Raw genomic sequence first — 27,013 nt, 5'->3', positions numbered from 1 at the left:
TCTGGCTTTTTTATTATTCATGCTTATGGGCTTTACCTTCATAGAGCCAGTCAGCAAGTCCATTAAATATAACCCCCACTCTTCCTGTGGAAACCAGGCGGATAGATGGGCCCTTCACCTGCGCTCTGTAGTAGATGTTATTCTCAAAGATGAAGATCTGTCAGGAAACAAAAACAAACCATTGAATGGAAGAACATGTCAAACCTGACAAAGCCATTTTTCAACAACAACAACAACAAAAAATAGGTTTACAGATGTAAAAAGTTTTTAAGACATCTACCATGAGCCACTACTCCTGTGGAAACTGCAAGTAGTGTGATTTCAACTTAAAAAAGAATAACACAGTGAAGAACAACACTACCCATAATCCTCAATATATTTCCACCAATCACCAAGTCTCAGTTCCCATATAAACAGAAATCATACCATAAAACTCACTCCAAGGACACACTGTGAATGACATAACTGACCTGTTCACCTCACCACACTCTCAACTGATACATTTCTATATATTTTACAATGGGTTTCAACTATATTGTATTTTATCATTACAGTAATGGATATATATATTAGAAATTCAGTGAGTAGTTCATTCCCTCATACAAGAATTTAAGTACACATCCCTGTATCTTGGTCATTTAATTCAAGTTTTAAAATGTGGTTTGAGGCTTAAAAAGCTTCAATGAAGACATTTGGACATGCAGATGAAGAAAACAATGGGGAAATACTTCCAGAAACCAGGCTGCTGAAAGAGTGCAAGGTCACTCTAGTGCTATAACAAAATCACATGCATGAATGTAGCAATTTGTATGAATGTTGAAAAGCCGATTCAATGGTTATGTAACTGTAAAATATTATGTATTGGAAGCAAATCTCTAGCGAATATTAACAAAGTTGTGTGATGCTACAGTAATCAGGACTGATGGCAGACTCCTGTCTGCAGGATGACTGACAGCTGTGGGAGCGTGTGTGTGTGTGTGTGTCTCAAAAGCTCTGTTGGGATTTATTCAGCAGCTGAATCATCCTCTGCCAAAATCCCACAAAGAGATGCTGCACCAACTTATGCTAATCTAACACAAAATGCCTGAAAAAAAAGAAGACAAAATAGACAGTTCATATTTTTTAGGGAATGTTGCAGTGTTTATTACAAATGATTATAAACAGGACCTAAAACTAACTTTCTGCCACACCTGCCAGTGGCTCGTGACTTCAGAAAATATACCGACCATAAAAATGTTATGCTAGCCATGAAACCGGTTTTGACAGGCAGTAATTTTAGTGAAAATTCACTATTTTTTTAGGTACAGAGACTTAAAACATACCCATGCGCTTAAGACATAACCGACTATGTTTACTAGGATACTTTGAGTGGACAAATTCACACAAAATTGTCACAAAATACTATTGCAAGAAGACATTCACAAAGTCACAAGTCAAAAAATGAGCTCCCTTTCGCGCCATCTTGTGAAAGCTTCAACTTTCATTACGATGAAACGCTGGCCTGTCAACTGTCCCGAGCATCGTTCTCATTTGTTCACGTTCATGCATCGTTAGAATTCATAAAAATGTTACCAGCGAAGTGGTGAGCGACAGTTTCATATGCTCGCCAACCAGTTTTTACTTGTATTTGGTTTGCAGAGTATTCATTTAAGGTCCTAATTACAAATGATTTATTCGTGCAAATGATTTATTTCAAATGATTTTATTTTTTTTAAGCTTGATTTCAATCTTTGAATTAAAAAGAAAAAGTAGCAAAAATAAATACAATAGGATAATTCAATTCTGATGTGTTTTCTGGGCCCTGGAGGCACACTTATAATAATTAGTCATTAATAATTACTATAGTACCTACATGTAACGTGTATCAAAGACACTGTAAAATAAAGTGTTACCCAATATGTCATTGAGAGGAGAGCTTTACAATGTACCAATATAATTTTCACCACAGAATGTTATCAAACGAAATGCTAGTGTGCAGGAAACGACTTTATGATTTGCGTGTGGAAGTGTGGAAAGTGTCTATTTTGTAAAAAGTGTTTTTTATCTGAAGAAATGTTGATGTTTGTCTTGCTTGCAGTGTGTTAACTTGTATCCTAATGTGCGACACATTAGGCGTGTGTGTGCTGAGAATGTGTCTGAGTGTTTTTGGATGTGTTATGATCCTTTCTCTGGTTGGGGTTACAACACAGATGCTCAGATAACTGCTAAAAAAAAGATAAATGATAAATGTACTGCATTTGGAACCATTAAAACCATTGCTCTGTGATTATGATTTATTAAGAAGAACTTTAAACCTGTGGTTTTGTCTTATTACTGCATTAGTGAATCATGGTTGGACTTTGTCTTTCCTATGAGTAATGGTTGTGACTGTGGCCTGGTATTTATCTGTTATTATTGTTATGCATTTATGTAATCACTGTCCTTTACTCTGAATGAAGAGTGAGTGGAACAGCTAATGGGACAGACAGACAGACAGACAGACAGCGGATAATGGCTCAGTGCTCTGTTCTTAATGAATTCACATGGGCTGAAGAGAATGGATCACTGCTTCACTGCTATAGACAGTCTAATGAGAGAAACATACGACAGGCAGTGAAAAAAATCATTTTAGGCCACCACAGACATGTTCTTGTAGTAAAAGTTGCTCAAACAGGTAGGCAGCATAATTGTTCTACCCTCTTTATTTAAAGCGACTTTGTCTTAGCAACATGCTAACGGCAAACTCTACTGCAAATCAATTGTGCCCTTCGAGTGCTGTTTGTATAAATCTGCTGCCTTTGTAGAGCATCCCAAATCATTTCCACTTTGATGCTCGGGGGTCTCTGTACTATTTGAGTGCTAGTTGGTATTCTAACTCACCTGCTGTATTCAACTATTTTGATCAAAAACTTCACAATGCTAGTCAGTTCATTTACATAAACATATAGTTCTGTAAAATACAGCTAAAAAAAAAAAAATATATATATATATATATATATATATATATATATATATATGTGTGTGTGTTGGGAACACCACGATTTCGTCTCTGCTCTTTGCAGATGATGTTGTCGTGTTGGCCCCATCAGACCAGGACCTTCAGCATGCACTGGGACGGTTTGCAGCCGAGTGTGAAGCGGCTGGGATGGGAATCAGCACCTCCAAATCCGAGGCCATGGTCCTCAGTCGGAAAAAGGTGGCTTGCTCACTTCAGGTTGGTGGTGAGTTCCTGCCTCAAGTGGAGGAGTTCAAGTATCTTGGGGTCTTGTTCACGAGTGAGGGAAGGATGGAACGGGAGATTGACAGACGGATCGGTGCAGCTTCCGCAGTAATGCGGTCTGTCGTGGTGAAGAAAGAGCTGAGCCGCAAGGCGAAGCTCTCGATTTACCGGTCAATCTACGTTCCTACTCTCACCTATGGTCATGAGCTTTGGGTCATCGAAAGGACAAGATCCCGGATACAGGCGGCCGAAATGAGCTTTCTCCGCAGAGTGGCTGGGCGATCCCTTAGAGATAGGGTGAGGAGCTCGGTCACTCGGGAGGAGCTCAGAGTAGATCCGCTGCTCCTCCACATCGAGAGGGGTCAGCTGAGGTGGCTCGGGCATCTGTTCCAGATGCCTCCTGGACGCCTTCCCTGGAAGGTGTTCCAGGCACGTCCCACCGGGAGGAGACCCCGGGGAAGACCTAGGACACGCTGGAGAGACTATGTCTCTCAGCTGGCCTGGGAATGCATCGGTGTCCCCCCTGAAGAGATAGAGGAAGTGGCTAGGGAAAGGGAAGTCTGGGCATCTCTGCTTAGACTGCTGCCCCCGCGACCCGGCCCCGGATAAGCGGAAGAAGATGGATGGATGGATGGATGGATATATATATATATATATATATATATATAAAGCATAATTTACTTGCAAACAAGTGGCTAAATGAGACTACAGAAGTTGTCTGGGACATTGAAGTGCCCCTACTATGCTATTAATGATTCTGAACTGAATCTGACGAACAGATTCTGAACAGATTCTGAACAGATTCTGAACTGAAACTGAACTGAATCTGACGAACAGATTCTGAACTGAAACTGAACTGAATCTGACGAACAGATTCTGAACTGAAACTGAACTGAATCTGACGAACAGATTCTGAACTGAAACTGAACTGAATCTGACGAACAGATTCTGAACTGAAACTGAACTGAATCTGACGAACAGATTCTGAACTGAAACTGAACTGAATCTGACGAACAGATTCTGAACAGATTCTGAACTGAAACTGAACTGAATCTGAACTGAAACTGAACTGAATCTGAACTGAAACTGAAACTGAATCTGAACTGAATCTGAACTGAACTGAACTGAACTGAATCTGAACTGAATCTGAACTGAATCTGACAAACAGATTCTGAACTGCATGAAACGAGTTATCAGGAGTTTCTAATTCCAGCCTTACTTCCTGCTCTATAGGTTTGTAACAAAGTTCCATAATGCATAAAACATAAGAATCACGAACTTTTGTCGGTCCCAAAGCTTATTTTCTGCAATATTCCAAAAGCCAATGGAAAAATCCAGTTGGGTTTTTGGTTGAGGGTGATTCAAACTTCTGGGTTGGTCTACAAAAATACATCATCCCTGTTCAGAAGACCTCTTTTCAGACACATTCAAGATGGAAAAGATTAAATTACTATGAGCGATCCACTAACAGGGACATAATAACCGCATAATACATGGAAAACTGTGTCAGAACCTGTTTGCATACAGAGTTTGATCTATAAATTGATAATCCTTCATATTGAGATAATGCATTATGCACTGCTGCTTTTAGAAGGCAGCAGCCTGTAGACAGTAGACAGCGTGGCGGGTCAGTAGGTTTTGGGACAGAGCCAATGGTATGTTTCAACACTCTGGCCCCCGTCCCGCTATCGGTACAGTGACGGCTCCTCTACATCTCTATCTCTGCTCTTCCATGACCGCCATTTTGATCTGTCTCCTGCTCCCGTCCCCCCGGAAGAGTCTGGGACGTGACCTTCAGTGTAGGTTCTGGCTGCACTGGCCCCTGCTGATTGCCCTGTCACGGAAAACTAATTGCCGGAGGGATCACCGAAGCGCAGGGCACGGGGCAGCATACGGGCATCCACAAAATTACACACCTGATGCTCCGCTCACACACACAGCACAGCATGCGTGCATGTGCGCTTTGCTTATAATACACGAAAACAAATATGTGTTTGTGTAACATTATGAAAATACAGCGCAGTGACGCATATTTATGAGGTTCCTGTTCGCAAGAAAGCAAACATTAACACACACAATCCAGGCTTGTATTATTTTGCACTTCTTGTGTTGACTGATAACAGAAGATTGATACAAAAACAACAAACTACAGCACTTATATAAACAGTAATGCTCGTGTGGACGTACTTATTTGCTCGTTGTTCAAACTAAAAACAAAAGACTGTCAATGTGTACACTGCAAAAAAATACTTTCTTTTTGTCTAGTTTTCCAGTACAATCTGAAATCAAGTACATAAGCATGTACTTGAGAGCAAATGACTTAAGATATTAAAGGAACACGCCGACGTTTTGGGACTTTAGCTTATTCACCCTATACCTCAGAGTTTGATAAGTCCATACATACCCTTCTCATCTCCGTAACTCTGTCTGACGCACCCACCGCTAGCCTAGCTTAGCACAAAGACTGGAGGTAAACAGCTCCAGCTAGCATACTGCTCCCAATAAGTGACAAAATAACACCAACATTTTCCTATTTACGTGTTGTGATTTGTATAGTCACTGTTACTTGGGCAGAAGTAGCAGTGCTTCACCTTCTGAGAATATAGTTCCCAGTATGTATATGGTTAGAAGATGGCTGTCTCATGTGACCTTGTTATTTGTACACACTGTGACTATAAAGTATTGTCAAATATCTGATGCGGTGTAAGAAAAATAATCTGCTTTTCCATTTAAATTTAGTTACATTTTCTGACCCCATTTTTTGTTTATAAGTATTCTTAGTTACTATTAAAAGTATACTTACCGTGAAACAGGGAAAAAACAGCTAAGTGGTCAGAGAAAATACACGTACACAAAGGGAAACCAAGATCATTTTTCTTACCCCTCTGAAAGATTATTGTTCTCACTTCATAGACACATTTTTCAGAAAACAAAGCATAACTTCTTAAGTCATTTTGCTTCTCAAGTAAATTCATCTCAATTTAAGAATGGTTAAATTACCTAAATTATTGTCTGCCAGATGAAAATCGTTAGATCACTTTGAAAAGTATAGCACACCCTTCCTCAAAAAGACGCATAATTTGAGATATCACTCACTGTAGCACAAATAGTGCAGGATGAGGATTACTAATTAAGTTATACTTAGTTTGTTTAAATCTCTAACCCAAATGAGGAATTGTAATAGTAATGAGTCCCTTAGCAAACGCCGCTATTTAAGGTCAGTAAGAAATTCTAAAATCAGCTCTCCTGAAATGAGTCTGTGTCCTGCTGCTGCCATCTGCCACTACTAGTGCTCTCTGCCAGCAGGACACAGACACAACCAGGTCGAAATGACCCGCTCACATCTCTAGATCCACAACGGATCAGGTGCTGCTTCACACTTACTCATGGAAATGTTGAGCAGAATGAATATCAAGCAGTGAGTCTAAAATTATTATTATTAAAAGTTTGGAGTTGAAGTCTCTTATGCTCACCAAGGTTAAATTTATTTGATCAAAAATAGAGTGCAAACAGTACTTTTCTGAAATAGTACTACAATTTAAAACAAATGTTTTCTTTTTTTGTAAATGGTAAAGCTGAATTTTCAGCATCATTACTCCAGACGTCAGTGTCACATGATCCTTCAGAAATCATTCTAATATGATGATTCGATGCTTTCGTATTATTATCAATATTGAAAACTGTGGAAACTGTGATACATTTTTTTCAGGATTCTTTGATAAAATGGAAAGTTCAAAAGAACAGTATTGTTTGAAATATTAATCTTTTGTTTACTATTATAAATGTCTATACTGTGACTTTTGATCAATTTAAAGTGTCCTCAAAGAATAAAAAAAAATCATACTGACCACAAACCTTTGAGTACTATACATTATGTATTTCTACTTTTAAAAATGTCACACTGAAGGAATATTTAAGTGAACCTCAAAAAAATGACAAGATGATTCAAAATGTTAAAAGCTTAAAAGAAAAGAAAAAAACAGCAGTGCTAAAACTTTCCTTACAGATACATTTTTGTTCCTAGTGTTTCTTTCTGTATATATAGTCCTCATTTTCAATTAGTCTTTGTCTGATCTCGTCTCTATTGTGGTTGTTTTGTTCCCGTGTTTTTGTTTCTAGATTACCGGTGTCATTTTGAAGTAGAATAGATCTAGCTCTTTAATTTTCCTTTTTTATTTGCAGCTGCTTGACACTTTTCGTGATTAATATTACGTATTTAAGCAGCAAATCTGCCTATTGCCTGTCTGATTATATTCGTTAACATTTTTTTACAGTGCATATAAAAATCTACACACCCCTGTTAAAACAGGGTGTGAAAAATGTCAGAAAAATCTTACAAAACCAGCTGAGATTTACTTGGAGTCCATCAGAGTGACTTCAGGTGAAGAAAGACTATTTCACATGAGCTTGGTTGGGTTACTGTGAACAGACACATTCTCAATTACAAAAGGGTGTGCAGACTTATGCAGTGAGGTTATTTTAAGTTTTAGGGTTCGTTTACACGACAATGATATGCTTAAAACGGAGAAGTTCTTCCTTTGAGTTTTCCGCGTACAGACAACACCATTAACAAAACAATCCCCATTCACACGGATCCGCGAAAACGACTAAAACGCTGTATTCTGCTGCCAGGCCATAAGATGGCGATGAAACTCTATAGACTGAACACGTAAAATGCATGTGCATGACGCCATCGTCTTCAGAAATTTTAGTTGTTTACACGGAGGCCGTTTTCAAAAACGTGCATTTTGAAAACCCTTTTCAAAAAGTCTGCGTTTTCAGCCATCCAAAACGCTGTTGTTGTGTAAAGGTACGGCCAAAACGCATTACAACTTTTACGTTTTTAATTTGAAAACGTCGTCGTGTAAACAGCCCCTTAATTTGTATCTTTTTTTTTCTCTGAAATGTGCCATTCTGGTTTTTAGCCATTGCATAGTTTGTAAAAAATGAAAAATAAATCATCAGAACTTTTGCACCTGTAATGTCACAATTGCACCACAGTTTTAACAGGAGTGTGTAGACTTTTTATATCCACTGCGCAACCTGTTGCATGTTCCATAAAATCATAATCTGACTAAAGATATAATGAACAGGCTATATCGGTAGGCTACTGTATATTAAACCAACCTCTTAGTTTTGTGATATTTCCTTATTACTTGTGACACGAGTGTGTTTGTGATTCTCTTACCAGTTGCTGTCCTTTGGGACCCCATCCGGCGTACTGCAGTGCGGTATTCTGCACCTCATTAGGGGTCAGTTCCACTTTCTCTCTGTCAAAAAAACAAACCATTCTCAAAACAAGCATAGCATGACTGCATGTGTGTGTGTGTGTGTTACTCTCCATTCATATCGTGATGCGAAACCAGAGAAAGTCAAATGTGTATCTCATATCTGTTGGAATGACAGAGAGACCGTGAAAGTGTGTGTGTGTGTGTGTGTGTGTGTGTGTGTGTGTGTGTGTCTCATACTGAATGAGAAAGATGTGCGTATAGCATACATGTTTAACCTATTTGAAGCCTAACTGCAGTAGTATCCTATACAATTATCGTGTTGATGTATTTCATGGGTCAAAATCTGAATTCACTTGTGATGTTAAAGGCTATGAGTTATGAATCATTTACATCAGGGGAGACCCACTCGGAGGACAAATTATATTTGCCCAGACACGGCCAGCTCTGGGGAAATGACACCATTTCTTAGGGAAACACACTAGATGGCAGTGCTACCCACAATTGGGTTCTCTACAATGGCACTATCCTATCAAGCTCAGTGAGCTGCGCCTTTATGACATTAGAGTTAGTGACAGTAGAAACTAAAACCAGTGAGAATGTTGAAAAGATTCGGTCATGGCAACCAGACTTACGGAGAATCAAGGCTGCAGATGATGTAATGGGCCATGGAGGAATACTGATAAAGCTGTGGAACAAAGAGAGCAGACGAGATGTCCTTTAGAAGCGCACACTGTGTCGTCTTTTACAAAGAGATGTGATGCAACAGATAAGAGAACTTAGTTACAAAAGACAAGAGAATTCGAGTAACAAAGATAGCTGGATTCTTCGCATTGTAAATCAGAATATAAAGCAATTACCGGCACAATATTGTAGGCCAACAGCACATATTTTAGATCAGGAGACACTTGGGATTCGGTTTGTTTGTAGGATCCCTGAAACAAAAGGCTCTAAAGTTACTTTTCTTTACAAGTATAAAACATCTACAGAGCTGCATATTTTGCTGTCAATCAAAGCGGTAAGAACCTGGCTGTGGAAACTCTCAAGCATCTTTTTCTCCACTAAAGTCTCGTTGGTATTTGCCGGCACGTTGTGCTTCACCAGATTTCCATTAGGGTCATGGTACAGGATTTCAATGTCTATAAAGAGGAAGAAGAAAAAATACATTATCCTTGATATACATAATATCCAATTAATGTACAGTCAGCCGGTCATTATCACAAAATGAACCTGGAAAGAGTGATATGCGTGTCTGAGCAGTATGAATGGCTTTCCCTTGTGATAATGTCCAGCTGGATGTACATGATTACAGTTTAACTGGCATTTAGACATATTGTTATACGTGTCAGCCCTTTTAGTCTCGGGGTAATGATAGCAGTAACGCATTTTGGAGAGAAAGAGCACAGGAACTTCTTGTCTCCAGCCCCATAACACACATCCAGAACGAATGAACTTAAATGGGTGTTTATTGCATCAAAAGAAAAATATAAAAAGGTATTTAAGCTTTAGGAAGGGACAAAGGCCAACGCAACAAACAAAGTTATCTAACTCAGTTTTAACCATAACTTACATAAACAAAAAGAAGAATATATATATATATATATATATATATATATATATAAAATTAAAGCTGCAAGCAGCGATTGCGGGCCCAAGCCGGTGGCACCGCCACCCTGGTGCCTTTAGTGGAACTAAAGGCACCGGGTGGCGGTGCCACCGGCTTGGGCCCTCCATCGCTGCTTGCAGCTTTAATTTTATATATATATATATATATATATATATATATATATATATATATATATATATATATATATATATATTCTTTTTATAGGCTTTGTACTTTGTACACTTTGTACACTCACGTTCCAATATAGAAAAATTAAAAAAAAATATTATGAACGGCACAAACTGTACAAATGACTATTTAAACAGAGCAGTGTAACTTTTATATGTAAGGTTGACTATTTTATTATTATATTTTATTAAGGCTATAATGAACATTCTGCGATGTCAAGATAGCAATGCTGGAATGCTGTGTGTGTGTGTGTGTGTGTGTGAGGCTCGATCGAACTACTCATAAAAACTCCGTCATTTTGTTCATACAGACCATCATTCAAAATGCAAAGTGTTTCCTTATATTTGTGTACACTCGCAATGAAACACAACATTGTGCTTTTGTTAAACTATAAACTCTTGTCAAACTGTAACCTACAACTGTCACCCAACCAAAAACACACACACACACACACACACACACACAAGCTTTCATTTCTATCCTTGTGAGGACATTCCATAGGCGTAATGGGTTTTATACTGTACAAACTGTATATTCTATCCCCTTACACTGCCCCTATCCCTAAACCTACCCATCACAGGAGACATTCTGCATTTTTACATTTTCAAAAATATATAATTTAGTATGTTTATTAACCCATTCCCCTCATGGGGACCGCTGGCTGGACCACATTGGAGGTGATCTCAGGTTTTACTATCCTTGTGGGGACATTCGGTTCCCACAATGTAATGTATACCAAGTACACATCCCCCCTCCCCTCCCCTCCCCACACAGACAGACACACACACACACACATAATGGCAGAGAGACAGAGAGAGAGAAAATACACATTCAAACCACAATATCTGACTTCCTGTTGGTCGGAGCTAATGACTGTAAATTAGAAAGTTGTCCGGATCGAAGAGAAGAATATACGTACCGAGTTTGGTTACTGTAGGTAAAACTATAACTAAGTTATAACACACTTTATGCATCCTTTTTTAATCATAAATTTGTTTCCTCGCCACGGCCAAACCGTTCGAGATATCAAAAATCCCCTGGCAATTTATCATCTTCCATGTCTTGACTTCATGCTGACCGAGTTTCGTGGTCATCGGATGAATTCTCTAGGAGAAGTGTTTCAAATGCGAGAGCAAGCGTTCTCCAATCAACCCGTAATAGCCGACTTCCTGTTGGGCTGGCGTAAAACTTGACCCAGGGAAAGTTGTTCGGCCCGATTAAATCTATATGTGTACCGAGTTTCATATTAATTCATGCAAGCGTGTTTGATATACGGACAAGTGTTCGAATCCCATTCCAGGGGGCGCTGTCGAGCCCCCCTGCCACGCCCGGGTACCAGCTTCAGCCTGGCCCTGATGGCCGCGGGTTCTGACCAGTGTGCAAAATTTCAAGAGTTTTCGAGCACGTTAAGGCCCTCAAAAGTGCCAGAGATTTTGCACACAGCAGATAAATGGTTAAACTAAAAAACTAGCCCCCCCCCACCCTCCTCACACACACACACACGCACAGAGGGGCAGAGGGAAAATGCTCCAAACAGTACACATTCAAACCAAAATATATGACTTCCTGTTGGTCGGAGCTAATGACTGTAAATTAGAAAGTTGTCCGGATCGAAGAGAAGAATATACGTACCGAGTTTGGTTACTGTAGGTAAAACTAATACCCCATTTTTGACTAAAGGTGGCGCTAATGAGCCCCTTACCACGCCCGTTTCTGAAACTTCGCACAAGTGTACTAGGCAATAAATGTGATATGCATGTTGAGGTTCATGCAATTTGAAGCATGTTAAGAGCCTCAAATGCATCCAAAAAGAATATAAAAGTTTAAAGCGTTGCCATGGCGACAGTATTAAAGATATCAATAATCCTTTCACAGGTCTACATCTGTCGTGTGTTTACATTATACAGATGAAGTTTGAAGCAAATCGGGTAAAAATAAGAGGGTGATTTCAAAGCATTTTGAAAGTGACACACTTCCTGCTGCCAGTTGGTGGCGCTATAACTTTGACTCACAATAGTCACATCCATGTGATTGGCCTCTTACAACAAACACACTGCTGAAGTTTCATCAAGATCAATTAATGTATGAGGATGTTATAACACACTTCCTGTTTCCAATATTCGCCATAAATTCGTTTCCCCGCCACGGCCAAACCGTTCGAGATATCAAAAATCCCCTCGCAACTTTTCATCCTCAATGTCTTGACTTCATGCACACCGAGTTTCGTGGTGATTGTTTGAATCGTCTAGGAGGAGTATTTTAAATTCCATTGCATGTGTTTTTTAAACTACGCCAAATAGCCGACTTCCTGTTGGGCTGGGGTAAAAAGTCAGAGCATGAAGGATATATGAACCGATGAGATCTATAAGTGTACCGAGTTTCATATTATTTCATGCAAGCGTGTTTGATTTATGGACCAAGTTTTCGGACCCCGTTCCAGGGGGCGCTGTCGAGCCCCCCTGCCACGCCCGGGTACCAGCTTCAGTCTGGCTCTAATGGCCGCGGGTTCTGACCCGTGTGCAAAGTTTCAAGAGTTTTTGAGCACGTTAAGGCCCCCAAAAGTGGCAAAAACCTTGAAAAAAAAATATTATAAAGAAGAATAACAAAAAACCCTTAGAAGAACAATAGGGCTCTGCGCCCTTTCAGGGCTTGGGCCCTAATAAATAACAAATGAACTTCCCTATCTCCTTGACTACACATAACCAGGAGAAAATCAGTTTCAAACTAAAATGGCACCCACCACCTCCCTACACGTATCCTTAAAAGAACATCGTAAATTCTGAACAAAGGTGTAAATCTTCAACTAAATTCACAATTACACCAATGATTAGCACTAGGGATGGGCGTATCGATATATCGATACTGACGTCGAGTATCGATAATCAAATGAAAATATCGATATTACAGTGTTTTTTGTTACCAGTGATTTTGTTTATTTGACAAGAAATTGAATGTGTACAATATGCAGTGAATTGGATGAATAACCTATGTTAGTAAATAATTGTGTAGTAGAATCATTTTCCTGCTCAACTGAACATGCAAATGCTGCAAGTCAGAACCAATCAATCACAGAGAGTGTTCACACACTGCCGACAATGCATTCAAACAGGGCTGCGTTTCCCAAAAGTATCATAAGAAACCATTGATGCTTTTTGGGAAACACACAGAACAATGCTTAACAGAAGACAGAAAAACATCATATGTTGGAGTTATTTCACAATAAACTAATTGAATTTTTTTTTTTTTTTTGAAATGTTAAAAGTTCATACTGTTCTATTAACTAATTTGAATATAACTCATACACTGTCAGAATAAAAAGGTTGCATTTGACGGATGCAACAGCGGTCACTGGCAGTCCCTTAGGAAAATGAACATTACAGTGACCATAGTCCAATAAGGCCTATACTATTTTGTAGATTTCCATGGTTACCACTACAAGTAAACATTTTAACCATGTGTAAACTCAAATATAATCTTTCCAATTAAGGTGTATTGAATGTTAAGTGGGTATCATTACCCATTTTACTCTTAGTAATTCAATAACTTAAGAAATTGTATAAAAAGGATCTTATCAGTCAGCGAAACTAGCCTTGAAAGTATAGGTATCGTATAGAGCTTCGGAGTTTTTCACAAGTGTTTCGACAGGTGGCATGGTCCGCCGAATCAGCGTTTGATTGACAGAGTCGGGAACAGACCACACAATCACACATCTGTATAAAAGTGAAGTCAACGCATCTTGACCTCATGGGTTTTTGTGAGAGGATTTTTTCAAAGGCTGGAGAAATTATCTGTAAAAAAAGAAGTAGACCTTCCAAGTCCTTCCACAGCAGAGAAATTTATATTTTTGAATAAAAATCTATAAAAAATGTAGACATTGTGGCTTGATTTATTTTATTAATATAAATGTATCATGACCAAAATAACATTATGCACAGTGAGGAGCCTACAGGTTACAAGATTCACATATTAGAAAAATCCAATAATAAAAAAACAAACACATTATTTTATTGGCTCATTGTTTCAGATCAACACCTACAAGTCAAATTTGATTAATACCATTTTGAACTTTCTATTCATCAACAAATCTTTAAAACAACATTTTATAAAATATTAAGCAGCACAGCTGTTCTAAACTGTTGTTCTTATTAATTATTATTAAAAAATGTGTCTTATTATGTCCATATATATTTGAACCAGCCGAACAGTAGGGTAGAGATTTATGGACAATGGTTTAATTCTGATGAGAACGGACAACTACTGTTGTATTATGCACGTAAAATGTCTTGGGTTCATTTTTATAATGCATATAAATGTATTCATTCATTTATTTTGAATAGCCTTTAAAAACCTTTTTACAGCTCATTTTAAAGCATTGGCTTTTAAAGTTCCTATTTTGCTAAGGCAACTGCGTTCTTTATTTATTCAGGCTGTAAATGTTATACCTACCCCGGTAAACAAGTCTGCTACGGACCTGAATGCAGATAGCGCCCGCCTTGATAAATAATACAGACGAGTGATCGCTTTTAAAAAGGCTTGACGTGGAGTTGTGGAGCATGTCAGAGGGAGAATAATAGGCCTTTTTCTCAGAGGTAAACACAGCCTTAAATCAACAATGCATTTTCAGGAGCAGAATAACAAAACAAAACAAATTATTAATCAAAATGCAGATAAAAACATCTTTTGCATGGTTTAAAAGGCACATCTGCACCTTTTTAACATAAACAAGGACAAACAAAGGACACCCCAAATCTCCACCCTCCCAAAAATAGGTTCAAATCTCACAGAAAAATGATACAAGCTAAAATAAGGCACCAAAAACCTAAGCATTCGAGACATAAACCAGAACAACCTCAGTGAGAACTATCTGCGGTGATGCTGTGCAAAAACATTATAGTAAGTAAGCATACTGTACATGCTAGTGTATAGTTTCTTTTTTTTCAGTGTTAGTTTAAGTGATCATATATATTTTTTTGCTGTCAGCATGAGCACTGTAATTTGTGACAGCTTTTTCCCCCAGAACCCTCCTGTTGATTTGATCCTGGGATTGTTTCTCTTGTGAAACAGAAGTGCGCTTAATGTGCACTAGCAGTGTGCTTCATATCTTTAGTATATTTTAAAAAATTGCACTTGCAAATACTTTTTGTAGGTTTCTTAATACACTTTTAAAAAGTACTTTGTAATAATGTCAAATTAAAAGTTTAGCTTTAATTTGTTTTAATAATCTTTTTATCATGCTTTAAAGAAGTACACTCATTGTGATGTGCTGACTAAAGCACATGTGAAGTACTTGATTCTAATTTTAACTGCCAAGTTAATGTTTTTTTTAATTGTACTACATTGAAACTTCATTAAAAATGTTAGTAGCTTGCTAGAAGCCTACATTCGGCAGTACACGTTCACCATGTTTCAAAGACAATAGAAATAGTTATGAATTTGAGTCCTTAAGTGGGTCAAAAAAGCACTCATTAGTTGAACTAACTGCATTTAATATACATTTAACCTAATATATTTTCATTTAATTGTGAATGACATGCAATTAAGTGTCGAAAAACATATTTTAAAGGATATTATTTACATAAGTGCTCTTTTTAAAAGTATGCTTCTTAAAAGTGTACTTCATTTTCCCGTCGATATAGAAATATGCTGCATTGAAATAATTTATAGAAATGTCAAATGTTGTACTGTTTACCCTTTTCGAGGGTTTTATACATGCAATGGCTGTGTGTGTGTGTGTGTTTTTTTTTTTTTTTTTGCAGTGTCGTGTTTTAAAGACTGATCATTTGCAATAAAACAACTTTATGTAAAATAAAGCAGTAGTTTGTGTCAATGCACAGAACAATAAGCCACTTTAAAAATGTATACATCTAGTATGCAATATGCATCCATTTAATGCAAATGTAAACAATGGAAATAATAAGAGAGATTATGCTGCAGTGCATTTAAATAGGTAATGCTAATATATGACACTGGACAGTGTATTTGTACATGGAATAATACAATAACAAAAACAGAAAACATGCTAATGTTGTTGAGGATTATGTGACATGCTAATGTGGATCAATGTGCCAAAGATTCACAGTCATGCTACTGAATTACAATGAGAAAGATCCCATTTTTGAGAGTTTGGGGAACAAGTGGAGTCCTTGGGGAAGGGGATTTGCCAGTTTTGTGAGGTCATGCCAACCTCTGCTCTCATGGTCAATTAGCCTGACCCATCTGCTGTACTGTCTTCAAAAGCCCACTTTTATAACAATCTGCCCTTTTGGAAAATTATAAATGATATCCACTTGCTAGTGCTTTCTTAATTCTTACCAAACATTGGTGTAGAAACAGTTTTCGCTCAGAAATTGCAATAAAATACTCAATACTCAGTTTGTTAACACTTTATTTGGATGGTCCACTTTAGACTTTCTTCTAATTGTAAGCAACTTTGCAACTACGTATATGTCAAATAGCAGTCCTTATAGTATTGAGTAGACTGTAGTTGACATGTAGTTGCAAAGTTACTTAAAAGTTAGAATATCTAAAGTTGACTACCAAGTCTAAGCCTTTGTTTTATTTACAACTTCGAAAAATATTTTTGGTGTACAGAGATCTACTGTATACAAAGTATATATTTCAAAAACAAGTTACACTGTAGCTATAGTGGTAACTAGCAGCTAGTTTTTACTGGTCCAAGGTTGTATACCAGCTAAAAACTACTTCATAAAATATAAAGATTGTCTACCTGGTTAAAAACAGGTACCCATCAAAAATCCCATTGAGCAAACAATATACCAGCATGCATCATCTAATGATCATAAAGAACCAATTTGAAACAGCTAAAAACTACACACCAACTTGGACCAGCTGGAAAAGCCCGCATTAACCTGAATTTTTAGCAGGTTTGCTGTAATCTTCAGCAATGAAAAGTAATACATAGCCCTATCCCAGTTTTACAGTCAATAAAAGGCAATAAAGTGGCACGGAGTCCGCACTCATTTGTTTTAAGTGTTTGTTGAAAACCCAGAGCCTCTAAACCAACTTGAAAGAATTCAAGACCGAACAAAGGAAGAAAAGAATTCGCAATACCGGGTAAGAATATATCTCCACACCTGTCCATATCAAATGGGGATTTTTTCATCTGAAGTACCACAGAGATTGCATTCGATCAGTGTGAAGCTTAAGATGCAGATCCTGATGCAATTTCTCTCTGTTGTTATGAGACGATGAAAAAAGTGAGTGCATCCACCCACAGCTCTAGCAGCCGAACGAGAGGGAGTAAAACTCAACTGCCACTCACCGCTGAGCCATGATGCCTTAGGGTCGTGTGCCTGGAGATTTCCATTGAAGATGTCCTCAATCGTGACTTTCTTTTTGGAGGCCAGACTGTCATCCTCACCTGTGAGCAGAAGATTTGGACAATATTACAAGTTTGTCAAGACAATCTGCTGGACAAAGTTTAAAATGGTTTTAAATTCTTGAAAGGTTATAGTTTGAAGGTTAAACAGGCTTTATACAAACAGACAGCTATTCTATCCCATGTATATATATATATATATATATATATATATATATATATAAAAAGCACATCTAATTATATTTAATGTGCACTTTTAAACTTCAAATCATTGAAGTATATATTTAACTGTATATATTAAACTATACTTGCAGATATAATGTTAATGAAATTAAAGGCGATTTAAGTGTATTTAGAGTATGCTTTCATGACGGATCTTAACACACTTAGGTACACTTTTAAAAAGAGCTTTGTAGTAATGTTTTTAATGTTGCTTATACTGTATGTCTCAGTGGTGTTTTTAATATGCTTTAAGACAAACCGTGTGTAAATTCAGAAGTCGACACCATTTGTGAGTATTTTCTCTTTAAAACTCCAAGACAACTTAAAAACTTAAAACAACATAGTTTGAAATTGTGTAACATTAGCAACATTATTAGCTTTCTAATAACATAAACAATTCAATTAGTTACCGTTATGTGTCCGACGTTGTAAAGAGCGATGCCATCGTGCAATGTTTACCTCAGTAAGTTGGTCGAGTGAATCTGTGAGCTGGCGTGAGTGAGTGGAGGCGGGGCTAATTAGCATATTCATGGTTCCGCGTATATTAAATATGTAATTTTGGTGATCAAAGATGAGTTTTAAGGGATACAATTATTGACTACAGGGGGATTTTAATTTAAATGTACTGTATTGCAAGTTCACCGTTACAAATGTCTGTCACAGTTGGTTGCAGAAAGGAAGAGAAGTTGAGGCAGGATCTATATGAAGCAGTCACTTTATTAAACAGTAAACCACAACCAAACCACCCAGGAGCACATGACAATACTGGAACACAGGAGAACAACAACCAACTAAAAATAAACGAGAACGGACAAATGACAACTCAAACTGAGGGCTACACAGAGATACCAAACAGCTAAATAAGGAACAGGTGAATCAAATCAATCAACAATGAGTATCCATGACCATGGCCATAAATTAACATATATGAGAAACCACAGAAACTAAAAAGGGAAACACTGGAAACAAAGAGATACAAACTAGAAGTCCATGGAAAATCAAACTGAACATTACTATATTTGAGTTTACATAAATGCTTGTCAGTACGTTTTGAAGTACACTTTTTGCATTTAATGTCAATTTAAACTATAATCCATTTTCATTCAATTGCAATTATACAAATAAGTGTCTGAAAACACTACATTCAGCACTCAAGTATGTTCCTAAAGGGGAATCAGCAGCTCATTTGCATTTAAAGGGACACACACACACAAACTCACACTTTTTTTGCTCACACTCAAAAAGGGGCAAATTTGACAAGCTATAATAAATGATCTGGGGGGTATTTTGAGCTGAAATTGTACATACAGATTTAGAGAACACCATAGATTTATATTACATCTTGTGAAAAGGGGCATAATATGTCACCTTTAAGAATATTATGTCTTGACTTTTTCACAACGGAACATATCTTCATACATGGATAGATTTTAATGTTCAAACTTCAAAATGTGAAAGTAACTCTGGAACTTGTATTATAAACCGTCTCAGTCGGGTCCCGCAAGACCAAAAAAAAGAAATAAATAAACAAACAAATCGGGGGAAAACAACAGGGTTTTTTTTCAATGTATGCATAGCTCCCACTAGATTGTCTGGCTTCTGGTCCCGTGAGATCTGGCTTCAGCAAACAACTCCCTCGCTAGTCTACAGGTCCACGACCAATTACCACAGCTGACACGAGGTGGAGGGCGAGACTGGGGATCCCTAGTGTGTCTCATTCTATTTGGAGCTCTATTGATCTGCACACATTGATCTAATCAGCCAGAGTTTTTTTTTTTTTTTTCCTCACCCACATTGTTTGTCTCCCTACCTAACAAGTATCTATTCAGAAGGAGTTTAACACTGTGCAACTGGACTCAATGAGTACAAGCAAGAAAGGCATCATACAGATTACAGCTTTAAAATTTGCTTTAGTTTTTATGGGCCTTTTTTGTGATATTTTTCTACAAGCACCACTGAATGGCCTTCGCCCTCAATAAGGAGAGTTAAAAATGACCTCACTTATTTCTTGAGGCTACTCCCAATTTAGGCTCTCCAACAGCTGATACGTGTTTGCATACATCCTCTAACACTGGTGTTTGAAGAAAAAAAAAAACTTAACTGAACTCTGGGGAAAAACGGTGGCCCACTTTCCTTTTGATGAAATACAGTCATAATTATACATGCTATACTAATTACCCTGGAAAATCATCATAATTGATCCTCCAACTTTGAGGAATATTTTGGCTGCAGCAGCTGCTTGGCATCTCTGTCTCTCCAGCTTTAACAACACACTTTTTCACTGTTGCTAAGAAAAACAATACCAGATCAAAAATACCAGAAGTTCAAGTTAAATCTTTCAAATCCAGTCACCCAGACCCAGTTCATAGCTTTGGAGACTTCTTGGTTCTGTTTATCTTTAGTTAAGCATCAGCTTTATCAAAATTCAAAAACAGAATTAAATGAGACAATTGTTGACATACAGTGTATGGAGAGTTCTGGATCCTTACTAAAAGGGTACGTGAGTCCGAAAGCCAAAAATAGCGTACGCTTACAACGCCTAGTTTTACTATGCATATCCTCATCTGCATATCATTTGCATATGCATATTCATCCACGTGATACCATGTTTAACGGTAAAGACATTAGGAAAATATGACAATACGGATGTGCCGTCGGCCCGTCACATTAAACTGCTAAAAATAATTTAGTAGCTTATCCTTGCCTTGTTTTTGAATCAATAAATCAAACAGTATACATTTCAGACATGAACGTTTTTCTCAATCTTTTCCACTGGCCAAATAGTATTTTTAATTGATAAATATTTTTAATGGAAATTTTTAATGCGAAAATATTTTCTCAGACAATCTGCTATTATCATGGTAAGCAATCCTCGCTGTAGTTAAAACATTAAAACACTGCACGCCACAGGAAAAGTGTTCAAAAGCATCGCATCCACAGCAAATATTTCTATTTCTATTAGAATATAACTTCTCAGTAATGATTTCATGTCATTTAAGTGCTTAACTCCATTAATAAGAATGGCATATTTCATCTCAATGTGTATATCAGATGTAGAACAAAGTTTAAATCATTCTTTTATTTATTTAAACTGTTATTGTGAACATGCACTGTATTTATGATTAGGACTCATAATGAAGATTTACTAAATTCACTAAATGGCCCATAGTGCGGACATTTAAGAAGGGATGGACGTTTGCTTCAGGTGATAGGCTAGAGTGAAATTATATGTATTATCTTGCTGTATATGTGTAATTTTCTATGAATTTTCTGTCTAAAAGTGACTAAAAAGCCTCCAGCTCACAGTGTCACCAAACTGCTCCATTTCCAAAACGTTCGTACGCATGGGTCAGAATTTGCGTTTGTTATTATAAATCACTATGCGTCGGAAGTGGCGTACGCCTCTTTCAGGGCTTGTTTTGTTCGTACGCAACGGTTATAAATGAGGCCCTATAAAATTAATGTGTAAAAAAAAATCTGAACGCAGTTTGTGACACTGTTGAGATCTCTCCTCAAACTCTAAAAGCAGCGTTTCCCAACTTTTACTCCAACACTCCAAAGGCCCCCAAGATATTTCAGGTAATGTAATGACAAGCTACTCATTTATAAACTTTTTTATTAATTTACAGAAAATAGGAGTAATATGCTGTGATGTTTTGCCAAATGCTTCATGACTAAAAATATTAGTTTAAAAATGTATGCCCAATGAGATTTCAGCATAACCTTAATTATAGTCGCATTGATTGGAGAGATAGCTTTGGTCTAAACTAGTAAACAAAACGGATTACTAAACAAAGAAAATATGAAATTACACAGACCTACACATACTTACTTGCATAATTAGCATTTTACCATGAGAGTTTATAATAAGAGAGAAATATAAAGATCTAACTAATGCTGTTGTATGTATAGAAATACATAGGTCAGGAGTGTCGACACATCTACGTACATTTTGGTTACATTTTAGACTTGTAATGTTGTATTAAGTGTTGCATTATTACATTTCTTACTTGGTGTGAGTAGAATGACGGAGGTGACGATCAGAGAGCAGATGACCAGGATGACCAGCAGGGCGATGGCGATTCCTTTCCAGTTCCTCTGCGGAGGGCTACTCCCAACCAGCTCCTGAAAACACAAGCACAGACATTTAAAGGCTGAAAGCAACTGAAAATGTATATTTCTAGAATTCTCTTAAAAATAAAAGGGTCTTTAGTTGCACCGACATACGCTGACCAACGTCGACAATTACACGATTACAGTACATCACATCACAGACATTCCACGACAAACACAGATTCAACATGTTCAATTGAAGTAAACGAAGAGCCGACCAATGGCAGATGGTGACGGGTAACACACTGATCCGACAAAACTTTTTTCAATTTGTCGGTGCAGTGTGAATCGGCCTCAAGTTTCCATTAGGAACCTTTAACATCCATGCAACCTTTGCATTGCACAAAGGTTCTTTATAGAGGAAAGAGGTTCTTCAGATTATTCAAATTCTTTACACTAAGGAAAAAATGGTTATTTTAGGAACTGGCCACTGAAAGGTGCCCAAAAACAATCTTCTTATGGCATCTCTGTGTAAACCCCATTTTGCACTGTCTGCAAAAGACCTGACAACTATCCCATCCCAAGTGCCATGCTTAAACCATCACAAATCAACAAGGGAATTTCCTTAATTAATATATTTAAAAACAATTATTATTTGTAATAAATAAAAATACATCTAAGAAAATGACATGACAAAATTCACAATACAATACAATAATTAAATAAATACATATTTACTTTAAAAATGTTTACTTTTCTTTTAAATAATGACAATATGTATGTGATACCGGCTCGTACAACTTAATTAAAGCAATTTAGATATGCTGATGAGCCAAAACATTATGATCAGTCACAGGTGAAGAGAATACTGTTGATCATCTCCTAACAAGGCCACATATTAGGTTCGGAGTAGATTGTAAGCAAACAATCAGTTCTCATAATCAACGTGTTGGATGCAGGAGAAATGGGCAGGAATTAAGATCTGAGAGACTTTGACCAGGACCACATTAGGGCTGTCACTTTTTATTCGATATTCGAATATGCATTCGAACATGACGTGAAATAACCGTAATCGAACTTCAAATAAACTATTCGGTTTTTAAAGTGCCATGTCTAGCGCATTTTTTACAGTCTATGATAAGACCGTTTGCTTTTTATTTTAAAAAAGCGTGTTATTTTGAAAGGGTGTTATTTTGAAAGCGTGTTACAGGCTGCTATGTTATAGTCAGATATGACGGCGCGCTGCAACACGCATCACCGCAGATGATCTATTCATCAAGCGCCAAGCCAATGTGCAAACTATCGCAAATCAAAGTGAAAGTAAGTCGCAGACGCTTTAACACACAATAATAATAATCTTCATTAAAAGTAAAGAAACGAAATGATCTTACCAGGGCTGCGCCGCTCTCTCTTATTGCAGTCTTTGATGTTAGCTGATGATCAATAAAATGCAGCTCATATGTTGCTTTCGGTGACATTAAATCCATTAAATCTGCATATAGCGCGGGAATTGAAGATCGGATTTATATCCGGTTTAAACCACATTTAGGCCTATGTGACCAGGTGTAAATGGAATCGTTTTGATAGCTATCCGATCTGAGAAAACGCATGAAGTGGCCAGGTTTAAACAGCCCCAGAAACGCAGCAGACGGCCAGAGCATCGCCAGGCGTCCAACATCGTATGACTGCATACTTTCCTGCACAACCGGTCGGCACCGTGCAGATGCACATGTAAAGGCAAGGTTTATTTGCAGATATGAGTCCTATAAGTGTAATTTTGGGAGTCCTGTTTATGACTGTCAAACTGTTAGTAAAGTTTCGATTGACGTTTTTTTTTTTTGCACGCACGCGCGGGAGGGGGGGGGGAGGGGGGGAGGGGGGGAGGGGGGGGCGGATGGGAATAGATATTCGAATATATTCGAATACATAGGCTGGTATTTGATATCCGTTCGAATTAGATTTTTCTCAAAAGTGACAGCCCTAGACCACATGGTTATGGCAAGGTGACTGGCTCAGAGTATGTCTGAAATGGCAAGGCTTGTGGGTTTCTCCTGGTCATCAGTGGTGAGAATTTACCCGAGGAGGGACAAACCACAAACCAGCGACAGGGCGATGGGCGCCTCATCAATGCACAAAGACAACGAAGGCAATCCTGTCTGGTCCGAGCCAACAGAATGTCAACTGGTCACACAAGATTTTTAATGATGGTTATGGAAGGAATGCGTCACAATACACATTGCATCGCACTCTGCTGTGTATGGGGCGGTGTAGCCGCAGAACCCCTGTCCACCAGTGAAAGCTCCTACAATAGGCACGCGAGCGTCGGTACTGGACATTGGAGCAGTGGAAGAAGGTCAACTGAGCCGATGAGTCCCTCCTTCTTTTACATCACTGTGTACATCTATATGCAAAAAAAATTTAAACACAAAAACTGTGGATTCACTAAAGCTTTTAAAAAAACAAACAAACTGCATTTTGTAGCAGAGAGTATATTCTCTGAATACTCTGAGTATTCTCAGAGTTATTGGTTGATGAGAGCCTCAAAATGGTAAAATATAGCCTTAACTATTGGGCTGGTTAATATGGCTATATGGCTATGGCTATTCAAGACTATTTTAAACCTGAAATTGTTTCATAAGTTTCAAATGGCTCGGTTTTACTCAAATGTGTCACATCTGCTAATGTTCCGTGAAGCCTTCAAAATGATCTGCAGACTTTATGGCCTGTTGCAACTAGGGATGCACCGAATGTTCGGCAACCGAAATTATTCGGCCGAAAATAGCCAAAAAAGCACTTTCGGTGTTCGGCTGAATAAATTTTGCCGAACAATGACGTTTTTAATGACGCAATCAAATAGTAACCCGCGTAGAGTGAGAGGCGCGCGCTTTATGCAGCAAACATGTCAGCAGTGTGGAAGCACTTTAAAGTGTCCGAGAAAGAGGCAAAAAGCGCCGTTTGCAGACACTGTTCTGCTGAATTGGCCAGAGGGGGTGCATCTGCAAAAACGTACAGTACTTCAAGTTTAATTTATCACTTAAAATCAAGACACCCCGAACATCATGCAGAGTACGAGAAAGACACGGCGGCGGCTACGGCAACAGCAGTAGCGAAAAGGAAAGTAGCTCCTCCCAGTCTAAGGACACCCACTCCATCTAAAGGTATTACTAAAAGGATAATGGAATTCATCGCATTGGATGATCAACCATTCTCTGTTGTAGAGGATGTTGGATTTCGCAGGCTTATAGACCATATTGAGCCCCGTTACACCATGCCTAGTAGACGGTATTTCTCAGACGTGTGCTTACCTGAGATGTATAACGTCGTTTCAACTCACGTCCATGAGCTCTTTTTATATTTATTTTTATAATAAAATATTTATTTATTTTAAGTTATATTGTGCTTTGTTTGTATAAATATCTGCTGGAATGTTAAAAAAATGTTCTGTGTCAAAATAAATATTTTGAAATTGTATTTTTGTTATTTGATTTATTTCTCTGAAAAGCAACACAAAATAGTAAAAAGCTCATTTTTACTATTTAATTATTGTAATGGTGAAAAAATTGGCAAAATAAATGGAAAAAATGCGAAACACCGCGTTCGGTATTCGGCCTTCGGCCTTCGGCCAAGCATTTCATTATTATTCGGCTTCGTCCAAGAATTTCATTTCGGTGCATCCCTCGTTGCAACAAGGAAAATACATCAATCAAAGACTTTATCTTGTGTAATCCTATTTCTTTCTGTGTTTTGTGTATTGCTCTTCCTTTCCCTAGTTGCTATCTCATGCAGAACTTCATCAGCTAGTCGTTAAGTTAGATCCGCACTAGCGTGAGGGGGATGCTGGGATGTTTGGTGGAGCCCAATAATCAGGGGAGCCGGAGGGATGCGATTGCCCCGGACAGCTTCCCGACCAGGGAACTCTGAACTGTGACTATTTCAAGAGCAGAGTAAGCCTAGGGATTGAGCTGATGGGAACAAATCAGGAAGGAGAGGAACAATTATCCACTAATGCTTGGAAGTTTTTATTTTTTTATTAAACAACCACAGAGTGACCTAAAAAAACACGTCTTTTTTCTGATTGGATTAGCCGAAACCATGAGATGTTGATAAAAACATGATATTAATGTACCAAGTTGACTTTAGTTAGACTAATGTACATAGTTGAAAATGTTATATTTAGATCATTGATACAATTTTTTTTTTTTTTTATGGTCTAGAAATTATTTTGATGGTTTAGAAATTCTGTTGACTACATAAAGTTGCACATACATGTCAACTAGCTCTCATTAGAGTAATAGTTGAGTATTAGCAGACTTTTAGGGGTAGGATTAGGGTTAGTAGAATAAGTTGACGTACTTGCAAAGTTGCTTAAAGTCAGTAGAACGTCTGTTGGAGAACATCAAAATAAAGTGTTATCAGATATTAAGCAGACAGTCTACTAATACTCTAATGAAAGTTAGTCGACATGTACAGTAGGTGCAAAGTTACTTTAAGTCAACATAATGTCTAAAGGGGACCATCAAAATAAAGTATTACCACCAACATTTTTATTAAAACCTTTTTTTTAAATACTCTAATTTGTTACTGACAAATGTATTTGTTTTTCCTCTAATTATATTTATGGCTCGGTTCAAACCTTGGATTTAATATTAAATCAAACATTTCTTTCCCAAAGACAAAAACATTATACAATGTAAAAATATTGATTTATTTCAAAGATCATATATTTATATATTTTCTTTAGATATAAGCCAAGATGTTACTTAATGTAGGCCAATATTTTTTTAGTCTTTTTACAACTTAATTTAACCATAAAAAAAGCCAAATTAGCTACGATATGAAATTAGAATTATCACTTTAATGTTTCATTTAGTTTACTAGACCACCTTTGAAAGACCATAATGTTTATTGATGTCTTTCTAAAATATGCATCATATTTTGTACTAAAAAAAAAAAAAAACACCAGAAGAAATAATAAAACCTAAAATCATGTCTGCCATCTTTTCTGCACATCAACACTTTTCAAAATACCATTTTACTTTTTATTTCTATGGAGAGTTTTTTTTTTGCTTTTAGACAAACCGAACAAAACCGGTTTAAACCCGAAAACCATGACTTTTTGATTAGGCCAATATAAAAATGCACTTTAAATAAATGACACGGTTGTTTCACATCTTTCA

The 27,013-nt window shown here is 37.5% G+C and overlaps 1 protein-coding gene across 7 annotated transcripts in view; it reads right to left on the bottom strand.

The window, feature by feature from the left end:
• dpp6b (dipeptidyl-peptidase 6b) overlaps positions 1-27,013 on the bottom strand; it is a 162,884-nt gene that overhangs the window by 15,405 nt on the left and 120,466 nt on the right. For 5 of the 7 annotated variants that reach the window (XM_079614225.1, XM_079614222.1, XM_079614226.1 and 2 more), the window contains 7 exons: positions 21,794-21,908; positions 17,505-17,603; positions 9,454-9,566; positions 9,288-9,362; positions 9,063-9,115; positions 8,388-8,469; positions 37-157 (listed from right to left, as the gene is read on the bottom strand). In XM_079614225.1, coding sequence (XP_079470351.1) covers positions 37-157; positions 8,388-8,469; positions 9,063-9,115; positions 9,288-9,362; positions 9,454-9,566; positions 17,505-17,603; positions 21,794-21,908 — 658 coding nt within the window. Of the gene's footprint in view, positions 1-36; positions 158-8,387; positions 8,470-9,062; positions 9,116-9,287; positions 9,363-9,453; positions 9,567-17,504; positions 17,604-21,793; positions 21,909-22,574; positions 22,690-23,227; positions 23,538-27,013 lie in introns of those variants that run through there. The other 2 variants (XM_079614223.1, XM_079614228.1) reach the window with 2 other exon arrangements.

Source organism: Phoxinus phoxinus (assembly GCF_949152265.1).
Source record: "Phoxinus phoxinus genome assembly, chromosome: 5".
NCBI lineage: Eukaryota > Metazoa > Chordata > Actinopteri > Cypriniformes > Leuciscidae > Phoxinus > Phoxinus phoxinus.
The sequence above is the reverse complement of the archived record's forward strand: the minus strand, read 5'-3'. Positions and strand labels throughout refer to the sequence as shown.